Consider the following 24,818-nt stretch of genomic DNA (forward strand, 5'->3'; position numbering starts at 1 on the left):
TTAGAAGATATTATCAACCTTTTATTTCCTTCACAATACATTTGAGATGTAGCAACTTTCCCATCAAGAGCATTTGAAACAGGAGAAGTTTGTACCATGAAATTTATCACGGAAAGTGGAGGAGCTGAGCATCCTTTGGGAAGGTTCCCAGGTAGTCCACATAAGCCTTCTTGACTCCACCTGACTTCATCTGAGTGAAGTGTTGCAACTACCATGGCAGTGCAGCATAACAGGGCCAAAAGTCTGAAGTGTGAATTTGTCTTTTACCATGTTAGTGGTTAGATGACTCTGAACAAGTTATTTTATCTCTCTGAGCCTCTGTGTTTTTTTTTAATTTATGAAATAAACATAATTTTTATCTCATGACTTATAAAAAATCTAGTGGGACAATGCACATAAAGATCTAATATCTCAGTTAACACGTAGTAAAAATTCAATAAACGAAAGCAACTTTTGGTTTTGTGATTGATAATCAACTAGAATTTATATGCCACTGTGTGCTCAAACTAGAGATGAGAGAAAAATTAAGAGAAGAACTATAATTTCTGACTGTTGATACAATGAGAGTTTGTAGAAGAGAGAAGGCCACGGAAGTAAGGCTGGTTGGAAAGGATTCCTGGAAAGGACAGTCCTGGAGAATAGTCTCAGGGCAAAGGCAGAAAATGTGCCAAATGAGCAGTTGAGATGAAATCGTATGCTAGAGGCACATAAATCCAGGACATCTTCCCAATGTGCCCAGCTGCTGGTGGCAAAGCTAGGATTTGTACCTTTATCTGCCTGAATCCACAGCCTGAGCTCTTATCTCCTGTGCTGCATTGAGTGAACATGCAGCCCTCTGAGACAGAGACCTGCAATCTTGATAGACTAGCCAAATTCTAGTTGTTACATTTGTGTAGTTCTGCTGTACTTTGCTCTTTTTGATGTCCACGCGATATTCTATATGTCCCTCCCCACCATTCTTACTATGTCTTGAGTACATTTCTGTTCCTTGCATACGAAAGAGCTTTGACCAAGGAAGGTCAAATACATAGCAGGCTCTTTACTCATTGGCCCTCTGTAGGAAAACTCAGAAGTGTCCTTGATTATCCGAGGTTAGCCTGGCTTTTTGTCTACAGTGACTCAGTGACATTCTGTGACCTGGGATCTCATTTCCATCCCACAAATATCAGTAACATCCCCTTTTGAGCCAAGCCTTTTAGAGTGTTCACCAGACAGTAGACTAGTGTCCTAGACCAAAGTCTTAAGGTTGAGAAAATTTTACAGCAAGAAGAAAATTTATTAATTTGTACATATATTTTGATTGACTCTTATCAGCAGACTGGGTCATACAATGACCTGAATCTGAGACTAGAATCACAGAGCTCAATATATGACCACATTCCCTTTGGTAGTGTTTTTAGTGAGCTTAATTAAGCAAACTAGCTACAGATGCGATATGAGTTCATTCACCTGAGGAGAGTCTGATAAATTACCATCTCAGGATGAGAGTTAGGATCATCTGTCCCCCCAAAGCCAAATTATAGAACTATCCTTCTGTGCCTCACCTAGTATCTTTTTCTGATAACCACAGTCAGTAGTCACTGACCATCTTCCCAAGAAAGTGTGTGGGGGGGTGGCTTAATACACAGAACTGAAACAATAAGTCACAGAGCAACTTGTGTGTATTTCCTGATCTCTAAATGGGTAACACATTTCTGATCAAACAAAAAAACTACAAAATAAAGATCTCTTTAAAAATAAACTATTCTATAAGAAACTCTTATTACTGAAGTTTTGAAATCAGAGACTACTGGAAGGATAAAATTTTAAAACAAGTTGTGTCAGGATTCCACAAATGTATTCATATATGTATGGTAAATAACCATATCATAATAGCTACTACTCACTGACAATTGATTATGCAATAGGTACCATGTTAAACTCTTAATTTCTTAACCCTTAGAAGATTATATTTTACATATAGTATAAATATGGTGTGTATATAATACATGAAGATATATATATAGTTATATATGGTAATATACTTATTAATGAAAGAAAATACTCTGGACTGAGACACTGAGGGAATTGTAATTACTTTTATCACTTTCCTTTTTTTTAATTATTATTTTTTAAAATTACTTTTTGGTACCATGGGTCAAACTCGGGACCTTGCGCTTGCAAGGCAGGTGCCGGAACCACTGAGCTAAATCCCCAGCCCCTATCACTTTTCTTTTAAAAATGTGACCCTTTCAAGGCAGACGAAGGCAAATCTAAGTAAAACAATATAATTTCTACTTCTATCAGAAAATCCATGTACACTGTTGAAAATTATGCACTTGAAAGGGCCGGGGATTTAGCTCAGTGGTTTCACAGCCTGCCACGCAAGCTCAAGGACCTGAGTTCGATCTCTGGTACCAAAAAAAGAAAATTTATTCACTTGAGAACTAGTATACCAGGAAGCAATAAAACTAGTAATGTGATATATATTTGGAAAACAAGCCAATGTAAACTTAATACATACATATTATCATTACAAAGCTTATTGAAGAATTAAGCAATTTGTTTGAAAAATAGAAAACCACTTGTGAAATAAGCTCTATGGAATCCATAACAGGTTACTGTGGAACTCTAAGGTTTACAAATCCTTTTCTAATGCATTAAAAATAAGTGTCTTCTAAAACATGCTTAACTCTTATACTAGTTACCTAAGAGAAAAATAATATTTTTATAAAATTGTATGCTCATCGTGACTGAAAGCAAGCTACAGTCTCATCTCTATAATTGGGTATAACAAATTTCTTACTGATGAGTAGAGTTATCTCAAAGGACTTAACTGCACACTCTCCTAGAGGCTTTCCCATCGACTGCACATTGAAAAGAAATTTGTTTTATTTCCCCAAACAATAGAATCAGCATACTTATCCAAGTACTATTAAGATTGTAATGTAAAACTAAAACAAAATAGACCCACTTTTTCCAATCTCCTGTGAATCTTTTGGTTCCTTTTTGTCTTTGGAAACCCATTTAATTTTCCTCAGGAGGTGTATAGTCACTGAAGCCATGCTCTTCAAGACCGGTCTTTCAGGCTTTATGGAAGGAAGGGAAGGAAATATACTTGGCTGACTTACTCAGGGTTGTTGCAGTGCCTCTCTGCACTCTGGACTCCAGCCCCACAGGTCCTGGAACAGTGGGACCAGGGTGACCAGAGGCCCCAGCCTCCAGGGATGCTCTCTGGTTTCTTCCCCACTGTGATGCACTTGCCAGCCATGCACCACTACAATGGAAAGAGGCAGGAGATGAATGTGTCAGGAAGTCTGAGCCGAGAGCCCTGGAACTCAATCCTCCCCAGGAAAGCATGCTTCCTACAGTCATATATAGGATATAAAACAAAGAGGAGCTTATAAAATAGTATCCCCAGAATCCCAATTTCTAGAATCAAAGATTTTCAGGGACGAAGAGTACTTCACAGTGTCTAGTCACAGTCAGTGCAGAATTGCTGCTGGAAGCCTGGCCAGCAGATTGCATCCTAGAATACGAATCAGTAACTACTTCATCCATAAAGAAAGTCTTGCTATGGAAAGAATGTCAGCTTAATATGCTTAATATCGTAGTTGTTTAGTTAATTTAATTTCAGGTGTAAGGTCCTTATCTTTTTGCAAAGCAAGAAAAGTGAACAAACAAAAATTAAAACAAAAGAAATGAAACTTAGTTGTTGGAATGGCCAAATTTCCTGGAGGATTTGGGGACATTTATCTGCTAGACTCTTTTTTCACTCATTATTTCTAATTATTGGGGATTTTAATCAGGTTCTATCGTCTCAGTGATGGTCATGCCACATTCAAGCTGCATAAAGATATTCACTAAGCTCCTAAGCCCCAGGCCCACAAACACCTAACTGGCTTAGTTGAGCTGCATGAGTCTCCTGTTCTCAGATAGTCTGGAGGATATCTAAGGACTCTGGATTCTTGCATGAATTACTTTCTTGCTTGGTGAATTAGGTAGAACTACAAGAAAAACAATAATGTCAGAAAATGAGAAAAAAGCCTCTAAATTGTCAAAATCTGATATTTTGGGGAAGAAGAAGATATGAACTTGTTCTTCATGGTTCTGCAGGATGGAAAGGAAAAATGTTAAGATGAAGGCTGATGAAAGCATCAGCAGATACTGCTGACCAGAACCTCCACAGAAGTTTGTCAGGGAAAGATGGGACAGATGTTTTGCAAGCGAAGTGTGCAGTTGGGATCAGCCCTCTCTTTTTGACTACTTGCTCTCAGTAAAGGCTCAAAAGCCTAGTGGAAGCAGAATCCTCTCTGCTGGCTGTCTGATTATGTGACCTCCTTTCACAGGTCTTTACCTAGAGAGAGCTTCTTCGTCCCTCTCCCCAGGCCTTCTCCTTAAAGCTACCCAAGAGCTCTAAGCCTACCACCCTCCCATCTTCCTTCCTCAGGCTGACATTTCACCTTCTTCTCACCACATCGGGTCCCGTCTGCTGCAGCATCCAGCTTAGAGCGACAGAAGCCTTGCACTGAGCACCACAGTGTCTGGCAAATGTTCTGGAAAACAATTGTCAGATTTTAAAACTTGCACAAAACCATTTTTCCAATTATGGTAAAATAGACACCGCCATACATGCCACTGTTGTTAGTGAATAAAAGTAAATCATTAGAGGCATAGTTCAAACTCTACTTAGTCTCTGTCATCATTCATAAACAATGTCTGTAGGCCATGCCAAGCAATATAGAAATGAATGATAAAACCCAGTTCTTAAATAAAGACCATCATTTATGTGTGGGACAATATCTACCATAGCACTTACTAAACTTGGGGAGATAACTGATGACATTAACTATCAAAGGCAAAATTCAAACTTTGGTCGATTACAAACAGCTGGGGTGTTTACAACTTGAGACTGCTCACTGAAGGAAATGAAACTATGCCACTCAGAAAGATTCAGATTATTTGTTCATTACCCAAAGTAATCAGTTTATTTTAGCTGCATATTCTGTTACTTCTACCCTTGTGCTCATATGGAAAAATTGACATGGTTCTCATACATCATGGTTTAGTTACTTAGAGCTACCTCTGAGGTCTTCGTTCTTCTATTCACTCCTCTTCTGACATTTCTATACACTATTCATCACAAGATTTCTGATTTTAAACAATTTTAGGAAATTCTCAGTGTTTATCTACCTAAATTTTGCCTCTCCATTCTCTCATTCTAGAACCCATATTGGTGTGGATGAACCATCCTTTCCTGTCTTTCATGTTTTAACTTGACTTTCATATTTCCTAGCTCTAAATTGTATGAGAAGTTGAAGAACTTTCCCTCTTCTTTACACAACTCTTAGAAACATCCAAGTGGGATGGGAAGTAATTTTTCCAGCTCTAAATGACATTTAATTGATGTTCCCCTTCAATTGTGTCAAGTCTGCTGTTCATTCTATTTATTAAATTTTAAGCCATTAATCATGTTTTTCATTTCTAGAAGTTCTACCTGTTTTTCTTTGTATTTGCCTTTCATAGAGTTTAGTGCTCTTTTGACATACAGATGTCATTTTATGTATTTTTTTATTATTCCTGTTAAAAATTAAATTTTCAAAGGTTCTTGAGGGGTCATTATTTGAAGCTGAAGAAAATTTTCTGTTTTGAATTAGAGGCTGAATTGTGAACTCATTTGAAGAATGGGTTTCTCTACTGGAGTTTTGTGAACCTTGATTGGGCGTTGGTTCCTCTAGGGCAGTTTTACCTTTATTCCCAGTATCTACGATATTACTGGCCAAATGTCATCACTGTTATTATTTTTTGGCATGAGAGTACTCCATCTCTATAGGGTAGAAATTTGCACTCTGACTCAAGATCAAGCTGGCTTATAGCAAAGAATCTTCAAATGAGAAAGTTATCCACCAGCATTCCCTTCCTCTTTTCACATCAGAAGCCAGGCTAAGCTAAAAGACTCTCCTTTGTCAAACCTTTTGCAATTGGATTTGTTTTAGCCCATCATTTTTGTATAGAATAGTCCTTTGAGAAGTCCAGCTTTATGTAAGGTTGTTGGCCCTGCTCAGACAGAACATGTCATTATCAGTTCTCATTTTGATGCTAAAGTCCAAGTTCTTTTGCTATTTCTACTTTGCCTTAATACCACATAGTCAGTACTCTCCTTCTTAGTTCTTCCCTGCCCCTTACTCTGAGAATTTTGTTAACTTTCTTGTAAGTTCGCTATGCATTTATAAAGGATGATGAGGCAGGTGAAAGGTACACAGAAACTCTCTACTATTTCTGTAACTTTCTTGGGTTTTAAACTATTTCAAAATAAACAGTTATAAAAAAGATGGATGATGCTATATTTTCTAATATTTTTATTTTGCTTTTGATAAAGGAAATGACTATTTTATCTTGGCTACAGTGCAAAAGAATCTGAAGTCTTCACTAACTTAGCTACTGAGAGTAGTACAATGTACTACATACTGCTGAATGTCAGGGATACAGATTTCCTCAGCAAGCTTAAAATATATGAAGAAAATATAGATTAGTGAATAAGAAAATAATATATATATATTTATACTGTGGTCTAATACAGATTATAAAAATGCTAAATAAGATATAAAGTGATATGTGCTTAGTAAAGTAAGAAGCAGTCAGTTTTTTCATTGTTGTCACTGACAACATCTAAGAGGCTTTGTTCAGTTGAAAAAAAAATGTGTTTCAGTAGTGTTGACTCTTTTTCCCACTAGTTCAAGATTATTTCTCATTATTCTTTGTCAATAGTTTCTTTTAAATGCAAATAAATAAATTTTTAAAAGTAAAATAAAATAAAATAAAGTGATATTTAAACTGAGACTCAAATGACATATAGGAAGGATAATACAAAGAAACCAGAACTCACAAAGTTCTGGAGGTAGTGCAGAAAAGTTCTGGAGACACTTCCATGGAATAGAAGCTGTTCAGTACAGGTAAACAGTGTTAAAAGAGGAACTGAACAGATACAGCTAGAGTGGTCTAGTTCCAATAAACAGCAGGATACCCTGAAAAATCCTCTGTATAACTTCTAAAACCATGAATAAAATGCATTCTTGAGGTGGTAAGAAATTAAAGATACTCACTCCTCAGAGGCTAAAAATGTGGTGAAGTGTTTGTCTATCTATCTAAATTTTGCCTCTGTAAATGCAGAGAGCCACCATTAGTTATCTAGTGTTAGATTTAATGATCACTTGAATACAGGAGATGATGCTTAAGGCCTGCGTAGGGTAGAAAGTTGGATAGATATAGATATACAGATATAGTATACATATGTAGATATAGATACATAAGATATAGCAATTTCTTATATATTTATGTATAGATATATATCTATATATCAATATCTATATATCTGTATCTATAGATATATTTTATGGTTAAGTTCAGTGTTGACCTAATGGATCTATTAGGTCAACATTGAACCTAGGTTCACGTTGAACCTAACCACTGAATTTGATCCGGTCCTTGTCCAACTTTGTGACCAGAATTGTGGAAAGAATGAAGTTCTTGAACTCACATAAATGTAAGTACACTTATACCTTGTCATATATATAAAGCTTCTATTTGTGGGTCTGGATTTTCAAATTTCCTAATATTCCATAGCTCTTCCTTCAATATTCTGGAGATCTCAAGGGTTGCTTATACCCATTAGAGGTACCAATATACCTAGAACTTACTTCTACTTCCTGGCAGAAGGTAGCATTGGGGCCATACTGGAGTTGGCACTGGTGATGAACATCATAAATCACTCCAGGGGCAATGACTTTGGACTTCAAACCTTTCTTTTTGGGGACATCATCAAGACAGAACCCCCAGCCGCGGCTGCAAACAAGGTAACAGAAATGAAAGCAGTTGCTTATGAATTCCTTCAGCAACTCATTCGTTCATCCTTCTCATTTGCTTTTTGTCCTTCAAAACAGTTTTACTTTTACAAACCAGAGAACCTTCTGGGCCCAGGGGGGAAGTTGACAATAGAAAATACAAATCTTATCTCATGCTATGTTTATAATTATTATCTAGGAAATATAAGCAGTAGGAAGATTAAGCAATTATCATCTTACCCTCATCATGGTTTGGTAGAATGCTTCTGACTTGTCCTGTTTGTTCCTGCCAGTCTCCAGGAATTTAATTTACAATCAGATTTTTGAAAGTCACCTTGGGGCAGGAGCAATCAGAATGTGCACTTGGCTGTGGCAGGAGGGCAGAGTCCACCCAAACCTCAGGGTTGGAAAGCAGACATGGAATCCACCCCTTTGATGCAACCAAGATACTATAGCCTGAGGGGTGTAACTGAGCATTCTCTAGGCATCAGCTCCTTTGCACAAAACTCAACGCAAACTGCTCTGTAAAGAGACCTAAGAGGAGGTGTCAAGAAAGGTACTGTCACTTACTCCAAGAAGCGGGTGATGTACTCCTTGCTGCACTTGGACCAGGTCAGCGGGGTCGGATCATACTGGAGCTGATGGGACATGATGTAGGGATGTCTGCCCATGGGTTCACAGTCATTTTCTTTGCCATCATGCTGGATGCCAAAGCTGGTGCAAAGCACAACAATTGCAAGCAGGTAGGCATTAAATCAAGAGAAAAATAATAGTTTCTTCAATGTCATAATCCACAGAAAGCTACTTTTGTACAGAAGGAGCTGTTTACAAAGTGAGACTTTGAAGTTGGAAGGGAATAGCTAATTTTGAACTCAAAAGTGCAGGGAACTTTGTACTCAGGCCTTTTGCTCAAATATGCAACTGCTGCTTGGCAGAAACCAAGAGCCCTCAGTCTCATTTTCTGTGTATCTATTAATTGGGGAAAAAATTCTGTCCCAAGATACCTGCTTCCTTTTGCTATAGCAACCACAGTATGAAAAACAAAACTTTCCTTCTCCTTCCTCATCATAATTTAAGGGAAAGCATGGAAGGGAAGCCTCCTGGAGTCTTTGTGAAAGGCCCAAAGGTTTGAGAGAATGGACCTCTTTCTGCTTTTGCCAGTAGACTCTAGTAACAGTCCTGATAGAGACCTACAGTTCAATGGGTGAGAGCCAGGTTTTTGTTGACATACAATCTGGATTTGAATTCCATCTCCGCTGTTCATTGTTCTTTGAGTTACCAAAACTTGCCTCATTTTCCCTTCCAGAAAAATGAGGTAGGAGTCATACTGCTAGGATGAGGTATGAATGGAGTAAGGTTTGAAAACCACTTAGCAATGTGCCTGGCATATAATAAAAGGTTCACAAATAACCTGAATTTTTAATTGTGTGTTTTAACACTGTCTAGTTTATTTTCCTTTTTGAGATGAGGAAGTTTAGCCTGAGGTTTGTCAAGAGTCATGCAGATTGTTAGTGGCAAAGTGGGTCTTCAATGGATATCTTTGTGCTCCAACCCACTGCTGTCATCCATGTGTTGCTCTGTTTACTCCCTCACTCCCCCGCCCGTATTCCCACTGCAGCCTGGATGAGCCTTAACGTGCTTAATCATCAACCATGGCAAGAGGGGGCCTAAGAAAGAAGCCCACCCATAAGATCCATTTAGAAGCTGCATCTTTAGGACACCCTCAAGATGCCTTCTTAGATTCATATAAGATCTCTCTCCAGGGGTGTTGGCATATGGGAATCTCCCAATCTGGTGATATTGCCTCAGATTTCCAAATCTGAATACAGGAAAGTATAACCTTTTATTCTTTGTAGTGAAATTTGAGCCCTGTCATCAGGAAGCACATACTGAACTGTAACAAAATCTTTTGATAGTATTAGCAACTCTTACAGAGAAGTCTTTGGGGGATTTAGAGATTTTCTTGTATTTTATGCAATAGAGTATTATCAACTTACTTCCAAACTCTAATCACATTCCACATGAATTTAAAATTCACAAAGGAGTCAGAGAATTAATTTACAGAGCTTTATAGCATCTACCTAGAAAAAGATTCAGTAATAGCCTCCCGAGCAGGCTGTTCCAAGACTGCTACAAATCCAGTCCTGCCAGGCTCATGAAATACTCCTCGAATTTCTGTTCAGTAGTTAGTAAAAAATTCTAAACTGTACAAATAAAGTATTCCAGTGCACTGAACCACATGACTGTGTTCTATATGTGGTGTGCTTATGTAAAATGGTAAGTTCCCCCTAAATCTCATGTTATTCTACAAAAAGATTTAAATTCTTAAAGTATTTTCCCTCCAGCTGAGTTTTCATCTAAAAAGGGAAAAACAGTGCAACTAAACCTGCATTTTCTATCTCCATATGAGTGCCATGGGAACAGTGAGTCAGTTAGAGAGCTGGTGAGGAAAGCACTTGGGAACGTAGAGAGGAAAAACTTATTTCAGGAAGCTACGTGGGATGGATTGTGAAGGGCAGTTTGGAGTAGAAAGTACTGCACATTCTGAAACAACTCAAAGGTTTGTGGGATTTGCTTGTTTTGTTCCAACTCCTTTAAGGTAGGCTTGCCTACCAAAAGGGAATGACAACCATGAAAGTGTGAATGTGAGCTTTTTAACTCCCTCATAAAATTCCAGTTTTGCATGTACAATGAAAAAAGCTCTTAATGAAATATATCACAATCCAGAAGATGGGGCAGGGAAATTGAGTAGATCAATGTTATGGTATTTCCACTACTTAAAAGGAAAGGATCTAGGTCTCACAGTTTTTAAACTTTCTTCCCGGAATTCTATTTTCATTTCTGATAACTCACCTAGGAGCCTAATAAGAGCGGTATGTGATCCTAGATATGGATGACTAATATAATCTAGGCCAAAGGTATTTTCAAATTCCCTTTCAAAAACTATTGAAATTATACCTACGCTATACTTTAGTTTCTCTTCTGCATTATACACAGTGAGTGATAAAACAAACAAGTTTCCAAGGAACAGTGAAATGTATTTGTTATAAGATGATAATGAGAGTCTTCTCTGAATATTAATATTTCATGTTTCCCTCCTTCTGAGCCATCTCATGCCATTCCATTGATCTTCCCAGCATTTCTTAGTGTGGTCACAGCTAATTAGAACTATGCAGCTAAAAAAGAGCTACCCACCTCAGAAGCACCTTTGCTATGTGCAAACACTTCTTAGGAAGCTCCAAAAAGTTTCTGTCCTTTGTTCTGCTGTCTTGTGAAAGCGTTTTTTCTACTATTCAAAATCAAGCTTTTACATGTTTATGATTTTCTTAGCAGTAATTTTTTGTCCCATTTAAATTTTTTTTTTAAATTTTTTTAGGTCATCTGTACATGGCCTGATGCTCCTTTTCAAAGCTTAAACTTTTCTTAATTTTTTTAGGTTTTATTTTTAAATATAAAAATGTTTATTAATGAATTTTACTTTGGCAGATTCCTACATGGACATATCTTACTCTGACCATTTTCAATTTCCATCACCTCCTTTCCCCATCCTTCCCCCAGTTTCACATTTTTTTCTTGAATTGTGTATATTTTACTTCTTCTTTTTTTTTTTTTCTTTTTGGTACTGGGGATCGAACTCAGGTCCTTGCACTTGCACAGCAGGTGGCAAAACCACTGAGCTAAATCCCTGGCCCGATATAGTTTACTTCTATTACCTCCATTACCTGCCTTCGTACCCTCCCTCTCTCTCTTACTCCTTTTAGCTATTATTGAACAAAAATTAAACTTCTGAATTTTCAGCTAACTGCGGATTTCGACGTAGTTGTAAGATGCAGTACACAGGGGTAATTGTGTATGTTTTACCCATTTTCCCCCATGGTAATAGCTTGCAAAACTGTAGTACACCATCACAGTTAAGATACTGATGTTAATATAGTCAAAGCACAGGCTATTTTCACCATTATAAGATCCTTCATGTCGCACTATAGAGCCACACTTACTCCTCCCCTCCCCCACCCCTCCTTAAATTCTAGTATGTTCTCTCTTTCTATAATTTTGTTGTTTCTATAATGCTATGTAAATGTAATCATACAGTGTCTAACCTTTTGGAACAGTCTTTTTTTTACTAAGCAAAATTCTTTGAAAATCTGTCAAAGTTGTTGCATGTACTAGTAGCCTCTTCCTTCCTGTAGCTGATTGATGTCGCAGGGTATGTCTCCACTACAGCTTTTTAACCATTTACCCTGCTGGGTAGAAACAAACCCTTGGATGTTTCCAGTTTGAGGATATTATGATTAGGATCCTATACACATTCATGTCAACATTTTGTATGAACATAATCTCAGTTTCACCCAGATAAAAGCTTGGAAGTACAATTACTGGGTAATTCTACAATTACTGTGGCAATTGTGGGCTCAGTTTTTAAAGAACCACCAAACCTTTTTCCATAGTGCTAGTGCTTGTACTATTTTACATTCTCACAGGTGATGTATGAACAATCTATTTTCTCTATATCCTTGGTAGCATTTGTTATCATCATTGATTTTATTATGGTCACTTTCATAGGAGTGTAATGATATATCACTATGGTTTTATTTTGCATTTCCTTGATAGCTAATGATGTTAAATATCCTTTCATATGCTTGTCGTCTGTGGATTCATCTGGTGAAATGTTTATTTAAGTCTTTTGCCCATTTTCTAATTGTATTATTTTTACTATTTAATTTGGAAGGTTATTATATTCAAGATACTTGTGCTTTGATAGATGTATGATATGTTAGTTTCATAGAGATTCCATAAAAATAAACTTGGTGACTTAATAGAAATTCATTTTCTCATGTCTGCAAGACAAAAGTCTAAAATCAAATTTTGACTCATTATGAAAGGTATTGAATTTTTTTTTTCTTTTTTTTGGTACCAGGGATTGAATCAGGACCTTGTGCTTGCAAGGCAGGCGGCGGAACCACTGAGCTAAATCCCCGGCCCTGAAAAGTACTGAATTTTTAATTTCATTGCCTACCTGTTCATTGTTAGGATATAAAAGTATGATTAATTTTATATGTTTATATTACATCCTGTTAATAAACTCACTTATTCTGTGTGTGTATGTGTGTTCAATGGGATTTTCTAAATAGTCCTATCTTCAAATGTGAATTGTTTTTATTTGTTTATTTGGTTTTTTTGAGACAGGGTCTCAGTTACTCAGGCTGGTGTCAAACTTGTGGCCTTGCCTCAGTGACCTGCATAGCTAGGAATATAGACATATCATCACACCTAGCTCAAATAGGGATGGTTTTGTTTCTTGTATCCAATCTGTTATCACATTGGACTGAAACTTTTCATACTATGTTGAAGAGTAAATTTGTTTTAGATGTACTTTATCATGTTGGGGAAGTTTTTCTTTATTCCTAAAAGTTTTAAAAGTCATGAATGTGTGTTGAATTTTGTTAAATGCTTTTTCTCTATCAGTTAAGGTGAGCATGTTATTTTTAAACTAATCTGCCTATATTTTTAAAAAAGTCATTGTAGTGGCTTAAAATAAAAGCAAAGAACATATATATATATATATATATATATAATTGAATTCTATTTGCTAATCTTTTATTACAATTTTTTGCATCTACATTCATGAAGGATACTGTTCTGTCTGATATTGGTACTAGGGTAATAAGAGCTTTATATATTGAATTAGAAAGTATCCCCTCCTCTCTTACTTCACCAGGATTATGATTCTGGGTTGTTGACAGATCTTAGTATTTGAGAAATATTGTGTCACCTCCCTTGGACTTCCACAGTCTGATGGGAGATCTACTGTTGTTCAAATTGTTTTCCTCTTATTGATGTGTTATTTCTCTCTTCCTGTTTTCAAGTTGTTCCTCCATCTTCAGATTTCAAAAATTTAATTAGATAGATTTAGCACAGATTTTAGTTGGACTTAAATAAAATATGAGTTTATGTTTAACCTTTTAAGCTTCTTAAGTCTGTAGGTTTGTTTCATCAAACTTGGAGTTTTCAGCCATTTGTTCTCTAAGCACTCTTCCGATCACATCCTCCCCCCTCTCCTTCTGAGACTCTGATAATAAATTGTAAGATCCTTCTCTGTAAGCTCATGGGTTCCTGAAGCTCTGTTCAATTTTTTGAAATCTTTTTTCTCTTTATTTGCTCAGATTGCATAATTTCTATTGTTGTGTTCTCCACCTCACTGATGCTTTTCTTTGTCCCCTCTATCCTGCTGTTGAGCCCATTTACTGTATTTTAAAATTTTGATTATTATATTTTTCAGTTCTACAATATCCATTTCATTCTTCTTCATCTGTTTTATTTCTTAGCAGAGCCTTACTATTTTTTAATTTGTTTATAGATGGTTAGTAATCACGTATTGAAGCATTTTTATCATGGCTACTTTGAATTCTTTGTCAGCTAATTCAAATATCTCTATATTGTTAATATTGGCATTTATTGACTTCTGATACTTTTTCACTCTGTTTGAGACATCCCTGGTATGTTGAGTGATTTACATAGAAACCTGAAGGTTTTCAGGTTAAGTGGATCCTCTTTAAAATCTGCTGTTTTAGTTGGCTTTTTATTTTCTTTGACATAGGATCTCACTATATAGTTCAGGCTGACCTTGAACTCACTGTGTAGCTCGCTGGTCTTGAACTCACCCCCTCCTACTTCAGCCCAGTACTAGGATTACAGACATCCACCACCATGCCTGACATTTAGCCGCCTTTACTAATATTACTGTGGCAAGGAAAGGTCACAGAGCCACCACCTCATTACTGCCAGGTAAAAGCAGTTCAGGCTTTCCTTTTAATACCTCAGTTGGTAGAAGGATTTCTGATTCCTCATAAGGTCTGTACTGACATCACAGGACTGGGAAACACTCATTAGTGCCCTACAGGTATCAAAGTCTCAGTGCCTTATGTGGCCTTTTGACATCATGTAAATGGCAGGGTTTTTGTTTTGTTTTGCTTTGTTTTGTTTTAGTGGCAGTGTTGAAAGTTTTGTTACCATCTCTTATGAATGGAAGTCTAGGCTGCCACTCAAACTTTGTCAGCATGGAATAACATGAGGCTACACCTCTTTTCTGTGTTTAGCTCAAGTGGAACAGTTGCTGTCTTGCTGTCATGATTTTTTGACTGGATAACATAATTGAGAATTGTGTTTTGTCTGTGTCAGCTTCCAGGCTGCTGATACCATCAGCTCCAAATTTGGCATATATGAAAGAAAAGAAAAGCAGTGGATTCACTATCAGGTTATCTTTCAGGTCCTGTTGTCCCCAGCCTGTCTTCTCTCCTCTCTTCATCCTTCAAAATCCATTTACTTGTTTTTCACATAATGTTCAGGTGTTTTCATTATACTTAATAGAAAGAATAGGGAAAAGTATGTATATTCCATGTCTTCCTGACTCAGCATTTCATTAAGGGGTGGCATTTAATGCCCCCAAGTGAGCCCTAGCAGGTATTACTGTGAACTGCCCAAAGGCTCAGGACCAGCTCACTTCCAAAGGCCAGTATTTGCATCTCTCTTCACGGGGGCTTTCTCTAACGTCAAGTTAGACTGCTCTGTCTTTGCATACTGAGCTGGAGGTCCAAGGGAATCACAGCCCCTGGGAACAGCCTTTGACCAATAACTTCAGGGTATTGTCATATAAAATAACCCAATTCTTTGCCTTTGTGGGAGATAACTCTGAAATATGTTTTTTCTTTCAGAGTTTCCCTGTAGGATTAAGGTCCAGTTGCTCTCAGTGAAAGCTGAGATAATTAACCATTTATTGTCTCCCTTGACTTCCTATTTCAGTATCTTCCGTCCCTAGAGGTATTTCCTTTACCTTCCATACAAATAAATTGCTTTCAAGTCCTTGTCTCAGGGTCAGTTTCTGAATAAACTAAAAAACTGCATACTAGTTCTGTATTAAGTGTTCTTAAGTTCTTTTACTTAGAAAATTGGCTTTTATTTAAAGAGGATTTTTTTCTTAGAATTTGATTCTCATTGTTCCCTGAATAATTTGAAACAGAACAACAATAACAGTAACAACAAAAACACAGGATAAGAAATTGTTTTAGTAGTCTTATATCCAGAATGCTTTAACTAGCTCCAAACTGGTATTCAGCTTAACCTTACTTACTGTAGTATCAACCTGAATCAGTAGTGTCCAGTTCTAGTCTGATAAACAAGCCAGCATTTTTGATAACTGCTGAACTTCTCTGTTTTCAAGTGTTCAGCTCCTTGTATTCAAGTAATACCACTACAGTTTTCTCAGCTTTATTGAAGAAATTTTGGAATCTAAAGGAAGAATCAGACTTGCCCTTGTCTTTATTTATTTAGGTGACCTTCCTCACAAAAGTGATACGCCCATGCCCTGAGATAATCACCCCAATAATTGTCTCAAAATGGGTAAACATTCCTTTTGGGGGAATTGCTTAGCATTTTTCTCTTTACAATGTCAAATTGAATTTGAAGATGTAAAGAATCCACTTTTTGAACATAAGAAGTGAACCTTGACTTTTTATCAAGCTAAGTCTTCTCAAGTTTTCTTTAGCTTGGGTATACCACTGATGAAAAGCATGTGTAAATCACTTCTCAGTTTGATCAGTTATATTCAGTTGGTATTGCATGACCAGCAGGAGTTGTTCATATCAATAGCAGAAACAATCCTCCTCTGCAAAGCAGGATTGGGGATGTCTGTATGCTTACACATGAAAATACCTTCCATTTTGCTAAGTTCTATTATCAACATGCCAATGACTTTAACTTTATGAAGATTACATTCTGTCCTTGCTCCCTCAAGTTTTCATTTATTATTTAGGTGTAAGAAAGTCTCTTTTCTCTTTCTTCTGAATTTTTCACAACTCAGGATATTAAACTATTTCACATTTATCTCCAGGACATTTTGGTGAGGTTCCAACAAACCATAGCATTTGGGAAATGGTCTGGTTCAACCTACCGATCTTATAGATGAAGAAGCAGGTATAGAGATATTATCTATAATATTATATAAGGTCATAATAGTCATTGATGGGAAAGTCAGATCAAGCACTCACTTTCTCTGGAGTCAAGGTTTTGTAATGGAGGTAAAATTATTTTTGAAAAGTTCAAAAGCTATGTGAGAAAAATGATGAGGGACCCCAGTTGGAAAGGCCAGGCCTTGTTTCTAGGTGTGCACTCGGAATATGTCCCAGTGTCCCTACTCCTTTCTAGGAAGAAGATCCAGGGTAGTGGATCATGACAGGCAAGGGCACATGGTTTAACTATCTATGAGCTCTCCCACTCTGGGCTTCCAAGGATTATGATGTGGTCTTATTTGCAGTTAGCAAATATATTGACAAATGAAGTTACAAGTGAGCTAATATCTTTCATTCATGAGAACTTTAGATACCTGGCACATCCAGAATCCTCATTATACTTCACTCAAACATTGTCAAACCTGCCTTCAAGGGATTCATCTAAAGGTATTTGCACATTTTTGCAACAACTTAGATATCCTGTTAATTGATATTTATTTAATGATCTTTCCATGTTTATGGCAGTTTTTAGTTTATTCAACATTCTCCTTTAATATATATATATATATATATATATATATATAGTACAAATGGGGCTAACAATGGCATCTATTTCATAAGGAAATCAAGATGATTCAATGGCACAACGCTATAAAGACTCAAAAATGTTAATTTTGTGTCCTTTTAGCGACAATAAGATTATCATTTCATAAGAATTAATCAGAGTATGAATATGATAGTGTTAATTCCAGAATATCTTTTCTCCTTGCCCTGGCTCATTCCATTCTAATTGAGAAAACTGTGGTGGCCTCCTTGATTCTGTGATGTACATATGGGTACAAGTGGTCAGGGCAGAGGAGACACTGGAAACTGAAGTGTGTTACTATCCCCTCTTTACAGATGAAAATACAGAGGACTGGTGGGACGAGTGTCAAGACACAACACAATCCAAATCTAACACTCAGCCTAGGGTGCTTTCATTAACTCTACTGAAATCGATACATGAGTGGCAAGCAGATCTCTACTTCCTGACCCTTTACCTGTGTCCCAGCTCATGTGCAATCGTGAAAGCCAGCGGGAGTCCAGAGTCTTCATTGATGTTACAACTTCGGTGGGGCTGGCACATTCCTGACAGGTGAGACAAACCCAGGGTTTCACAGGGACGATTGACACCAGAACAGATGTCTTTTCTGAAGACAGAGAATAGAGATTGTTAGAAACCCAAAGAAATGTCTGAAAAATCTCCTGGAAAAAATTCTATGCATAAATTTATAATCAATGTTATTTGTAAAGGATGGTTAGGATAAATATTTAAAAGTCAGTATGAATATAGGGTGTAATTTTGCATTAACCTTATTTTGATTTTACTTCTTAATTACTGAATTTCACTAACACTTAAAAACATGAGGATATATAGTGAATGTTTTATTTTGGGTTATTTTGCTCTTGATCTCAGGAAGCCAAATTATATGATTTGGCCAATAAGAGATTTCATTGAAAACCGAAGTTAACTTGAACTTTTAAATAGGGAAAGGTCAATTAACAGTGACTGGGATTTTTCAAATATGAAACTCCTTTGAGGTCTATGCTGAAAATTCATCTGAGAGCTTCTGGTCATTCATAAGAAAAGCAATGTGTCCCTTCAACCCACCCACAGATCAATTCAATTGCCTGACCAGCCTCCACTAAATTGACAATACTTCCTATGGGAGGGAGGGAGGGAGGGAGGGAGAGGGAGAGAGAGAGAGAGAGAGAGAGGGAGAGAGAGAGAGGGACCGAGAGAGAAAGAGAGAAGAGGGGCATCTTGTGGAATTCACTGCTTCTGGAAAAAGAAAGGAAAGACATCTAAGAACTCAGATAATAATGGCTATAGATTTTAAATGAAAATGTGCCTCCATATGTTGGCAGGAGTTATTTCAATCACCAAAAAGAGTTTGAGAGAGTCATTAATTAATCATTTGATTTTATTCAGTAAAAGAAAAGCTCTTGGCTAATAGCTCTTGACTTGCACCAATGTCAATGAGGTTCTGAGCTTTAATTAGCTGCAAATCTTATCTCATGGGTTTTGTGTGGGCACCATTTCTAACAACAAATGTTCTCCTGCTTTTTGTGCCCTTTTGTCTGCAGAAAAGATCCAGGCTTTGAGAACCCATGTGAGTATTCAGTTCTTCAGGTGACAACTGCTAGGGCCATGGGTGAGGAGAGGGAAGTCCTAGTCTAAAATTCTGCCAGCAGATGCAGTTTATTAGCTGGGAGAGCTTTGACATATTAGCATGTGTGCTAAACTGTTCCTCCACTGGTGTGAGCTAGGAGCTGAACAGATCAGAGTTGCTGCCTTCACAGCTGACCAAGAACAGCGCAGAGTTCTGAGAATTTCATGAGTATGAATACCTTGGAAGTCTTGCCTACCCTCCTCAACTTGCTGCCCTTGGGTTCCACAAAGACACAGGAGTACCTGGTGAGAAGGACAGCCACATCATGATGGACAGGGTTAAGGTCACTTTTGGGATTGATGCTCTTCTGCCATTTGCAGAAACTGGACAATGTCTTCTCTGCATGGTGAACTATTTTCAACCCTTGCTGAAGAAAGAAGAGGAAAAGACTGGCATGAGTAAGCTCACTGTAGTCAAGGTTCTTATGCATTAATCATCAGAAACATCCAAAAGAAGTGAGCTCAGCCTAGGTGCATTAGACATTTGGCAGGAATTTGGTGGGGCCATATTACTCCTCTTGACTGACATTCTGCTCTAAATACTATCACTCTCATGACTTCCACTAAAAGGACTTGAATGAGAGAACTCCAGTACAGAAAGTGTCACTGGTGCAAGCAGCCTTTGAAGAAAACTTAAGAAAATAAGCTAAGGCCAATAGCCACTTAAAGTTCTATTTCTAGTAACTCTCTGAGTCCTAAGCCAATACACTTCTAAAAATGCACTTAACTTTTTTTTTTTTTTTTTGGTACCAGGGATCAAACTCCGGACCTTGTGCTTGAGAGGCAGGCGCCGGAACAACTGAGGTAAACCCCCGGCTGAAAATGCACTTTAAATGCTAATGAAAAATGTACAGATTTTCAATAAAAAGCTTCCTTTTCTCAGGTATCATTTAAGGCTGGGTATGTCCTTCCTCATGGTTCCATCTTGGTTTGGCACCTGTGGGTGGAGGGCAGAGAGTAATATAATCTCTCCAGGCTGTGACCAATGAAGATAACTGGTCCTCTGACAGCAATTTAGATGTTGTAGCGGCCCCAGCCTGCACTTTCAAGGGCTTCTTAGGTCCACTAGAGCCTCTGAGTCATACATCTGGCCCACAGTTACTATTGGGGACTAGAGGGGTTTGTCCCAAACAAACTGGATGAGCATTTGCCAAAGTGGGGAGAAAAAAATGTATCATCAGTTCTAGAGAGACTGCAGTTAAATTTGAAATTGTAATGGAGATATTACTTTTTCAGGCTTCTATATACAGCTCTTTCCAGTATAGAGTGGCTTCTGTTGGAAGCACGACAATCTTCATCAACCCACTCTCAGCTCAGACTGTTTCTATGAATTCAAGAAATTCAGGACAATCTCTGCATCAAACTATGATCATGCTGCTCTCTTTCTGTATATTTTTGGATGCTAAGAACTGTACTCAAATCAAACATGAAGGCATGAAGAGTTTCAGTTGCTTTTAGAGGTATCCCTGGGTCGCCCTAATCATGCTAATTACCCACTGCATATGACCTTCTTTTATGAAGACTCAGGAAAATGCCTCATCATGCATGAAAACTCACTGAATTGCTTAGCATAAATAAATAGAAGAAATAAGCTTCATTATTTAATAATCTTCATCATTATATCCTTCACATCATCCAGGAGAATAATGTGTTATGTCAAGGAGGAGTTCTTGAGGATGAGCTGGCCTCTGATAATTAGCCAGGCTGTAGCTAGAACATCGACCCACCCCAGATGGAAACATAGGGTCCCCATCCACCACAATGGACTTGCATGGGCAGGAATGGAAGGAAAAGAAAGGAGGGGAAGAATAAAAAAAGGGAAGAAGAGGGATAGAGAAAGGGGGAAAAGCAGAAGAAAAAAACATTTCTTGATCATTTACAGTATGTTAGATACTTTCATATGTCTTCTTATTTAATTAGACTCACCATTTATAAAGTATCATTTTATTTTACAGTAAAAGGCAATTAATCTCAAATATATGAAGAACTATTTCAGAGCCACTCAGCTCAAATATTGAAGCACAAATATAAGAATAAAGGTTTCTATGTGAAATTGAGATGCTGATTGGTCACCAGCCTCACTGATGTAGTGCCTCAGCTATGCTTCCTTCACATAAGAAGGCAGACTACCAAATAAAATAATAACTATGATTAGATATCTTTTATGTCTGTTTTAACCTATTTTGTGGGGAAGGTTCTCTGAGAGAATGCTCATTAAAAAAAACCTATTATTTACAATTGTTCCAAAGCAATAAAATACTTAGGTATAAAAAATAAATAAATAAATAATAAAAAATACTTAGGTATAAAACTAAGAAAACACGTACAGACTGGAAAATTAGAAAATTAGAAAACAAAACAAAAAATACATTAATAAATACAGAAACATACTATGTTCATGGATTTAAAGGTTCAATCTAATAAAGATGTCAATTCTCCCAAAATTAATCGATAGCTTTATTGCAATTCTTATCAAAATCTTGGCAAGGTCTTTTATAGACATAAATGAACTCAAACTCATTTTAAGATTTATATGCAAATACACAGGCTTTAGATTGGCTAAAACGTTTCTGATACAAGAAAAATAATGTGTGATAAATAACTCAATCTGATGCAAATGTTTAGCATACAGCTATAAAAACCAAGACAGCGTGATACAGATGTTATGCACATAGATCAACTGAACTGATAAAGAACCCAAAAATTCACCCACACAAACACACCTACTGATCTTTGACAAAAGTAAAACAATACACTGAATAATAGATGGCCTTTCCAATAAGTATTGTTTGACAGCAAGAAAACAAATAACCTGATTAAAAATGTAGAAAAAACCCTACAAATAGACATTTCTTAAAAGGAGACATACATATGATTAATAGGTATATGAAAAAATACTCAACATCATTTACTACCAGGGAAATGCAAATTAAAATCACAAGGAGATATAATTTTATACCTCTTAAAATGGCTGTTATCAAAAAGATTAAAGATAACAAGTGTTGACAAGGATGTGGAGAAAAAGAAACTCACGTACACTGTTGATAGGAATGTAAATTAGTACAAGCACTATTAGATACAGTATGGAGGCTTCTAAAAAAGTTAAAAATTGAATTGTCATCTGATCTAGTAATTCCACTATTGAATCTATAACCAAAATATATGAACTCAGTATGCTAAAGAAATAGCTGCATGCCAATGTCCACTGCGGTACTATTATAATAGCCAGTCAGCTGGAAAACAGCTAGGGAGGGGGGCAGGCCCCAGCTAGAGGGCCACCCAGATAACATCACTAAATGTGTGCAGTCCCCAGACAGAATCCTGCCTGGAAAACAGCCCAGAATGGGGATCCAAAAGGCCATCATTCTACAATAGCCAAAGTATGGAAGCAACCAAAGTGTCTGTTCATAAAAAAAATGGATAAAGGAAGTGTGGTGTATATACACAACAAAATACTATTCAGTCTCATAAAAGAAGGAAATCTTGTCATTTGCAACAGCATGGATGAATCTGGAGGATATCATGTCATCTACAATAAGGCACACAAAGACAAATACATGAGCCCACAATCATGGAATGTATAAAAGTAGAACTCAGAAACAGAGAGTAGGGAATGGGGTTAGGAGTGTAGGAAGACAGTCAAAATATTTAAAATTTTTAGTTCAGATAGGAAAAAATAAGTTCAGGAGATCTATTGTATAACATGATGGCTGTATATTTGAAAATCACCAAGAGAGTAAATTTTAAATGCTCTCACCATGAAAAAAATGCTAATTATATGATGTAATGGATGTGCTAATTAGCTTGATTTAGGCATTGTATAGTACATATAACCTTCAAAACATCATAGTGTGCATAATACTTATGCAATGTTTGTAAACTTAAAAAGTAAATGAACACAATGGGATATATTATTCAACCATAAAGGATAATGAGTAAATGTAATTTGCAGAAAAATAGATGGAAATTGCAACCATAATGCTAATTTAAGTGAAATAAGTCAAACAAGAAAATTAGCCCCCAGCGACCAGCCAGAGGATGGTGAGGACCTTGACCCCTTGGAGCCCTGCTCCGTCCCCACCCCACCTCCCCAAACCGCTCCCCAGCAACCAGCTTAGCCATGTGGGCACCTGTACCCTCTCTCCCCCTCCTCTGGCCTCCTGGCTGTGCTGCTACCTGGATCCATACTACAGAGGCACAGGGGGCCATAAAGGCCACTGTCCTGAACTCCAGAAGATAGAGCAGAAGTGAACAACAGAAAGAGGGCCTCTCTCAGGCTCCTTGATGAAAACTGAAGCCCACTGGAAAAGTGAAGAGAATCTCTGCAATAAAGGCACACCAGACCACTGTACTTGGTAAGCTGGAGGGATCATCACCTCCCATCAGAACCTGGACTATCTTCAGGGGAAGGGCAGCTGGAACATTCAGTAGAAACTTGCAGAGTTCAACCCTGCAGGAGGACAGGGAGCTCAAGTTGGGACTAGCGGCCAGAAATCTGCCTGAATCTCATGGGTCTGCTACTGGCTTGCTGAGACTCATTGACTTATAGACTCCAGATTATCTAGTTTTCTATATATCTGAGTCCTAATGAGTTCTACATAATAGTATATCCACATTCTGAGTCCCTTGCTCCCTGTGGCTTACAAATCACTTCCACATAATTCATCTCACTTGATTTTTTTGAAGCAAAACATTTATTGGTACATTTAGATGTACCATTTTAGATGTATGATTATCACATTCACCATAGGGAATTTGTAACTGTACCTGATATATCACTTGATTTTGTAAACAGCCATGTGTCTGAAAACTCTCCAAACTCTCTTTAGATCCCTAAGAATACCTCTCATGGCTCTGAACACCTGGACCTGCTTATGAACTAGAGTACTTGTTAAACCAAAGACAAAGTCTTCTAAAGACAGCTAGATAACTAAGGATCTCAGCAACTCTCAGCCATATTCTCCAGACAGCTATCACTTGAACTGGAGTGGCACTTGGCAACAACTAAAGTTATCCTCTATCAATTCCACTACCAGAGCCAAGGTAGAAAGCTGAAAGAGAACTCTTTAGACCCCATTAAGATACCAGAGTGCCTCTGAATCACTCTTCTCAATTTACTGTTGCCATGCTACCACACCTGTCTCCAAAATCTTTTCATCTTGGCCTTTGTTTTATTGTGTTTAAGTTGGTAGGAAGCAAGGCCAAAATGACAAACTCTCATTCCAGGAACCAAGAAGTATATGATATTTGTGTGGTGGGCTTAGTGCATTGTCTGTCATGGTTTTTGCATGAGGCCTTGACATCTATTTTAGTATAGAGGTAGTCTCCTAGCTGACTCTTATATATCACATCTTCCCCATGGGATTCTAATAAAGTAACTATCTGACTCGTTCCTCCCCTTGGCCCTAAGTCAGTTCAGTTCCAATTTATCAGACTTGTAACTTTCCCACAAATTACACAACAAATTGAAGGATAAATAGTTTGGTTTGAATTCTCCAATTCACTGCTTTTGTGGAACAGCTGTATAAAGAAAGTAGGGCCAGCTCAAAATAAAAAGAGTTCATTCTAAAACAATAATGAAACATGCATTTTAATAAAGAGACATAAAGTAAATCAAAGAACAAGAGTTTGCATTAGCTTAATAAGAGAAAAACCTTGGCCTAGATGTAATCAGTACAATAAATTGGTAAATGTAAGCTTTTGAACAAATGAAATTGAATATGTCTATTTTCATACAGTCACTATTATTTACAATCCTTTCTGGACTATTATGGTAATTTC

At 37.3% G+C, this 24,818-nt stretch overlaps 1 protein-coding gene across 6 annotated transcripts in view; it reads right to left on the minus strand.

Moving 5' to 3' along the window:
* Adamts12 (ADAM metallopeptidase with thrombospondin type 1 motif 12) overlaps window positions 1-24,818 on the minus strand; it is a 326,379-nt gene that overhangs the window by 107,172 nt on the left and 194,389 nt on the right. For all 6 annotated transcript variants that reach the window (XM_004848653.3, XM_021261519.2, XM_021261518.2 and 3 more), the window contains 6 exons: window positions 19,281-19,405; window positions 17,866-18,015; window positions 8,391-8,534; window positions 7,677-7,821; window positions 4,443-4,535; window positions 3,111-3,256 (listed from right to left, as the gene is read on the minus strand). In XM_004848653.3, the coding sequence (XP_004848710.2) occupies window positions 3,111-3,256; window positions 4,443-4,535; window positions 7,677-7,821; window positions 8,391-8,534; window positions 17,866-18,015; window positions 19,281-19,405 (803 nt within the window). The remainder of the gene's footprint in view (window positions 1-3,110; window positions 3,257-4,442; window positions 4,536-7,676; window positions 7,822-8,390; window positions 8,535-17,865; window positions 18,016-19,280; window positions 19,406-24,818) is intronic.

The sequence above is a fragment of the Heterocephalus glaber genome, unplaced genomic scaffold (assembly GCF_053883595.1).
Source record: "Heterocephalus glaber isolate CG9 unplaced genomic scaffold, H.glaber_assembly_v1.0 deba00001538, whole genome shotgun sequence".
Taxonomy (NCBI): Eukaryota; Metazoa; Chordata; class Mammalia; order Rodentia; family Bathyergidae; genus Heterocephalus; species Heterocephalus glaber.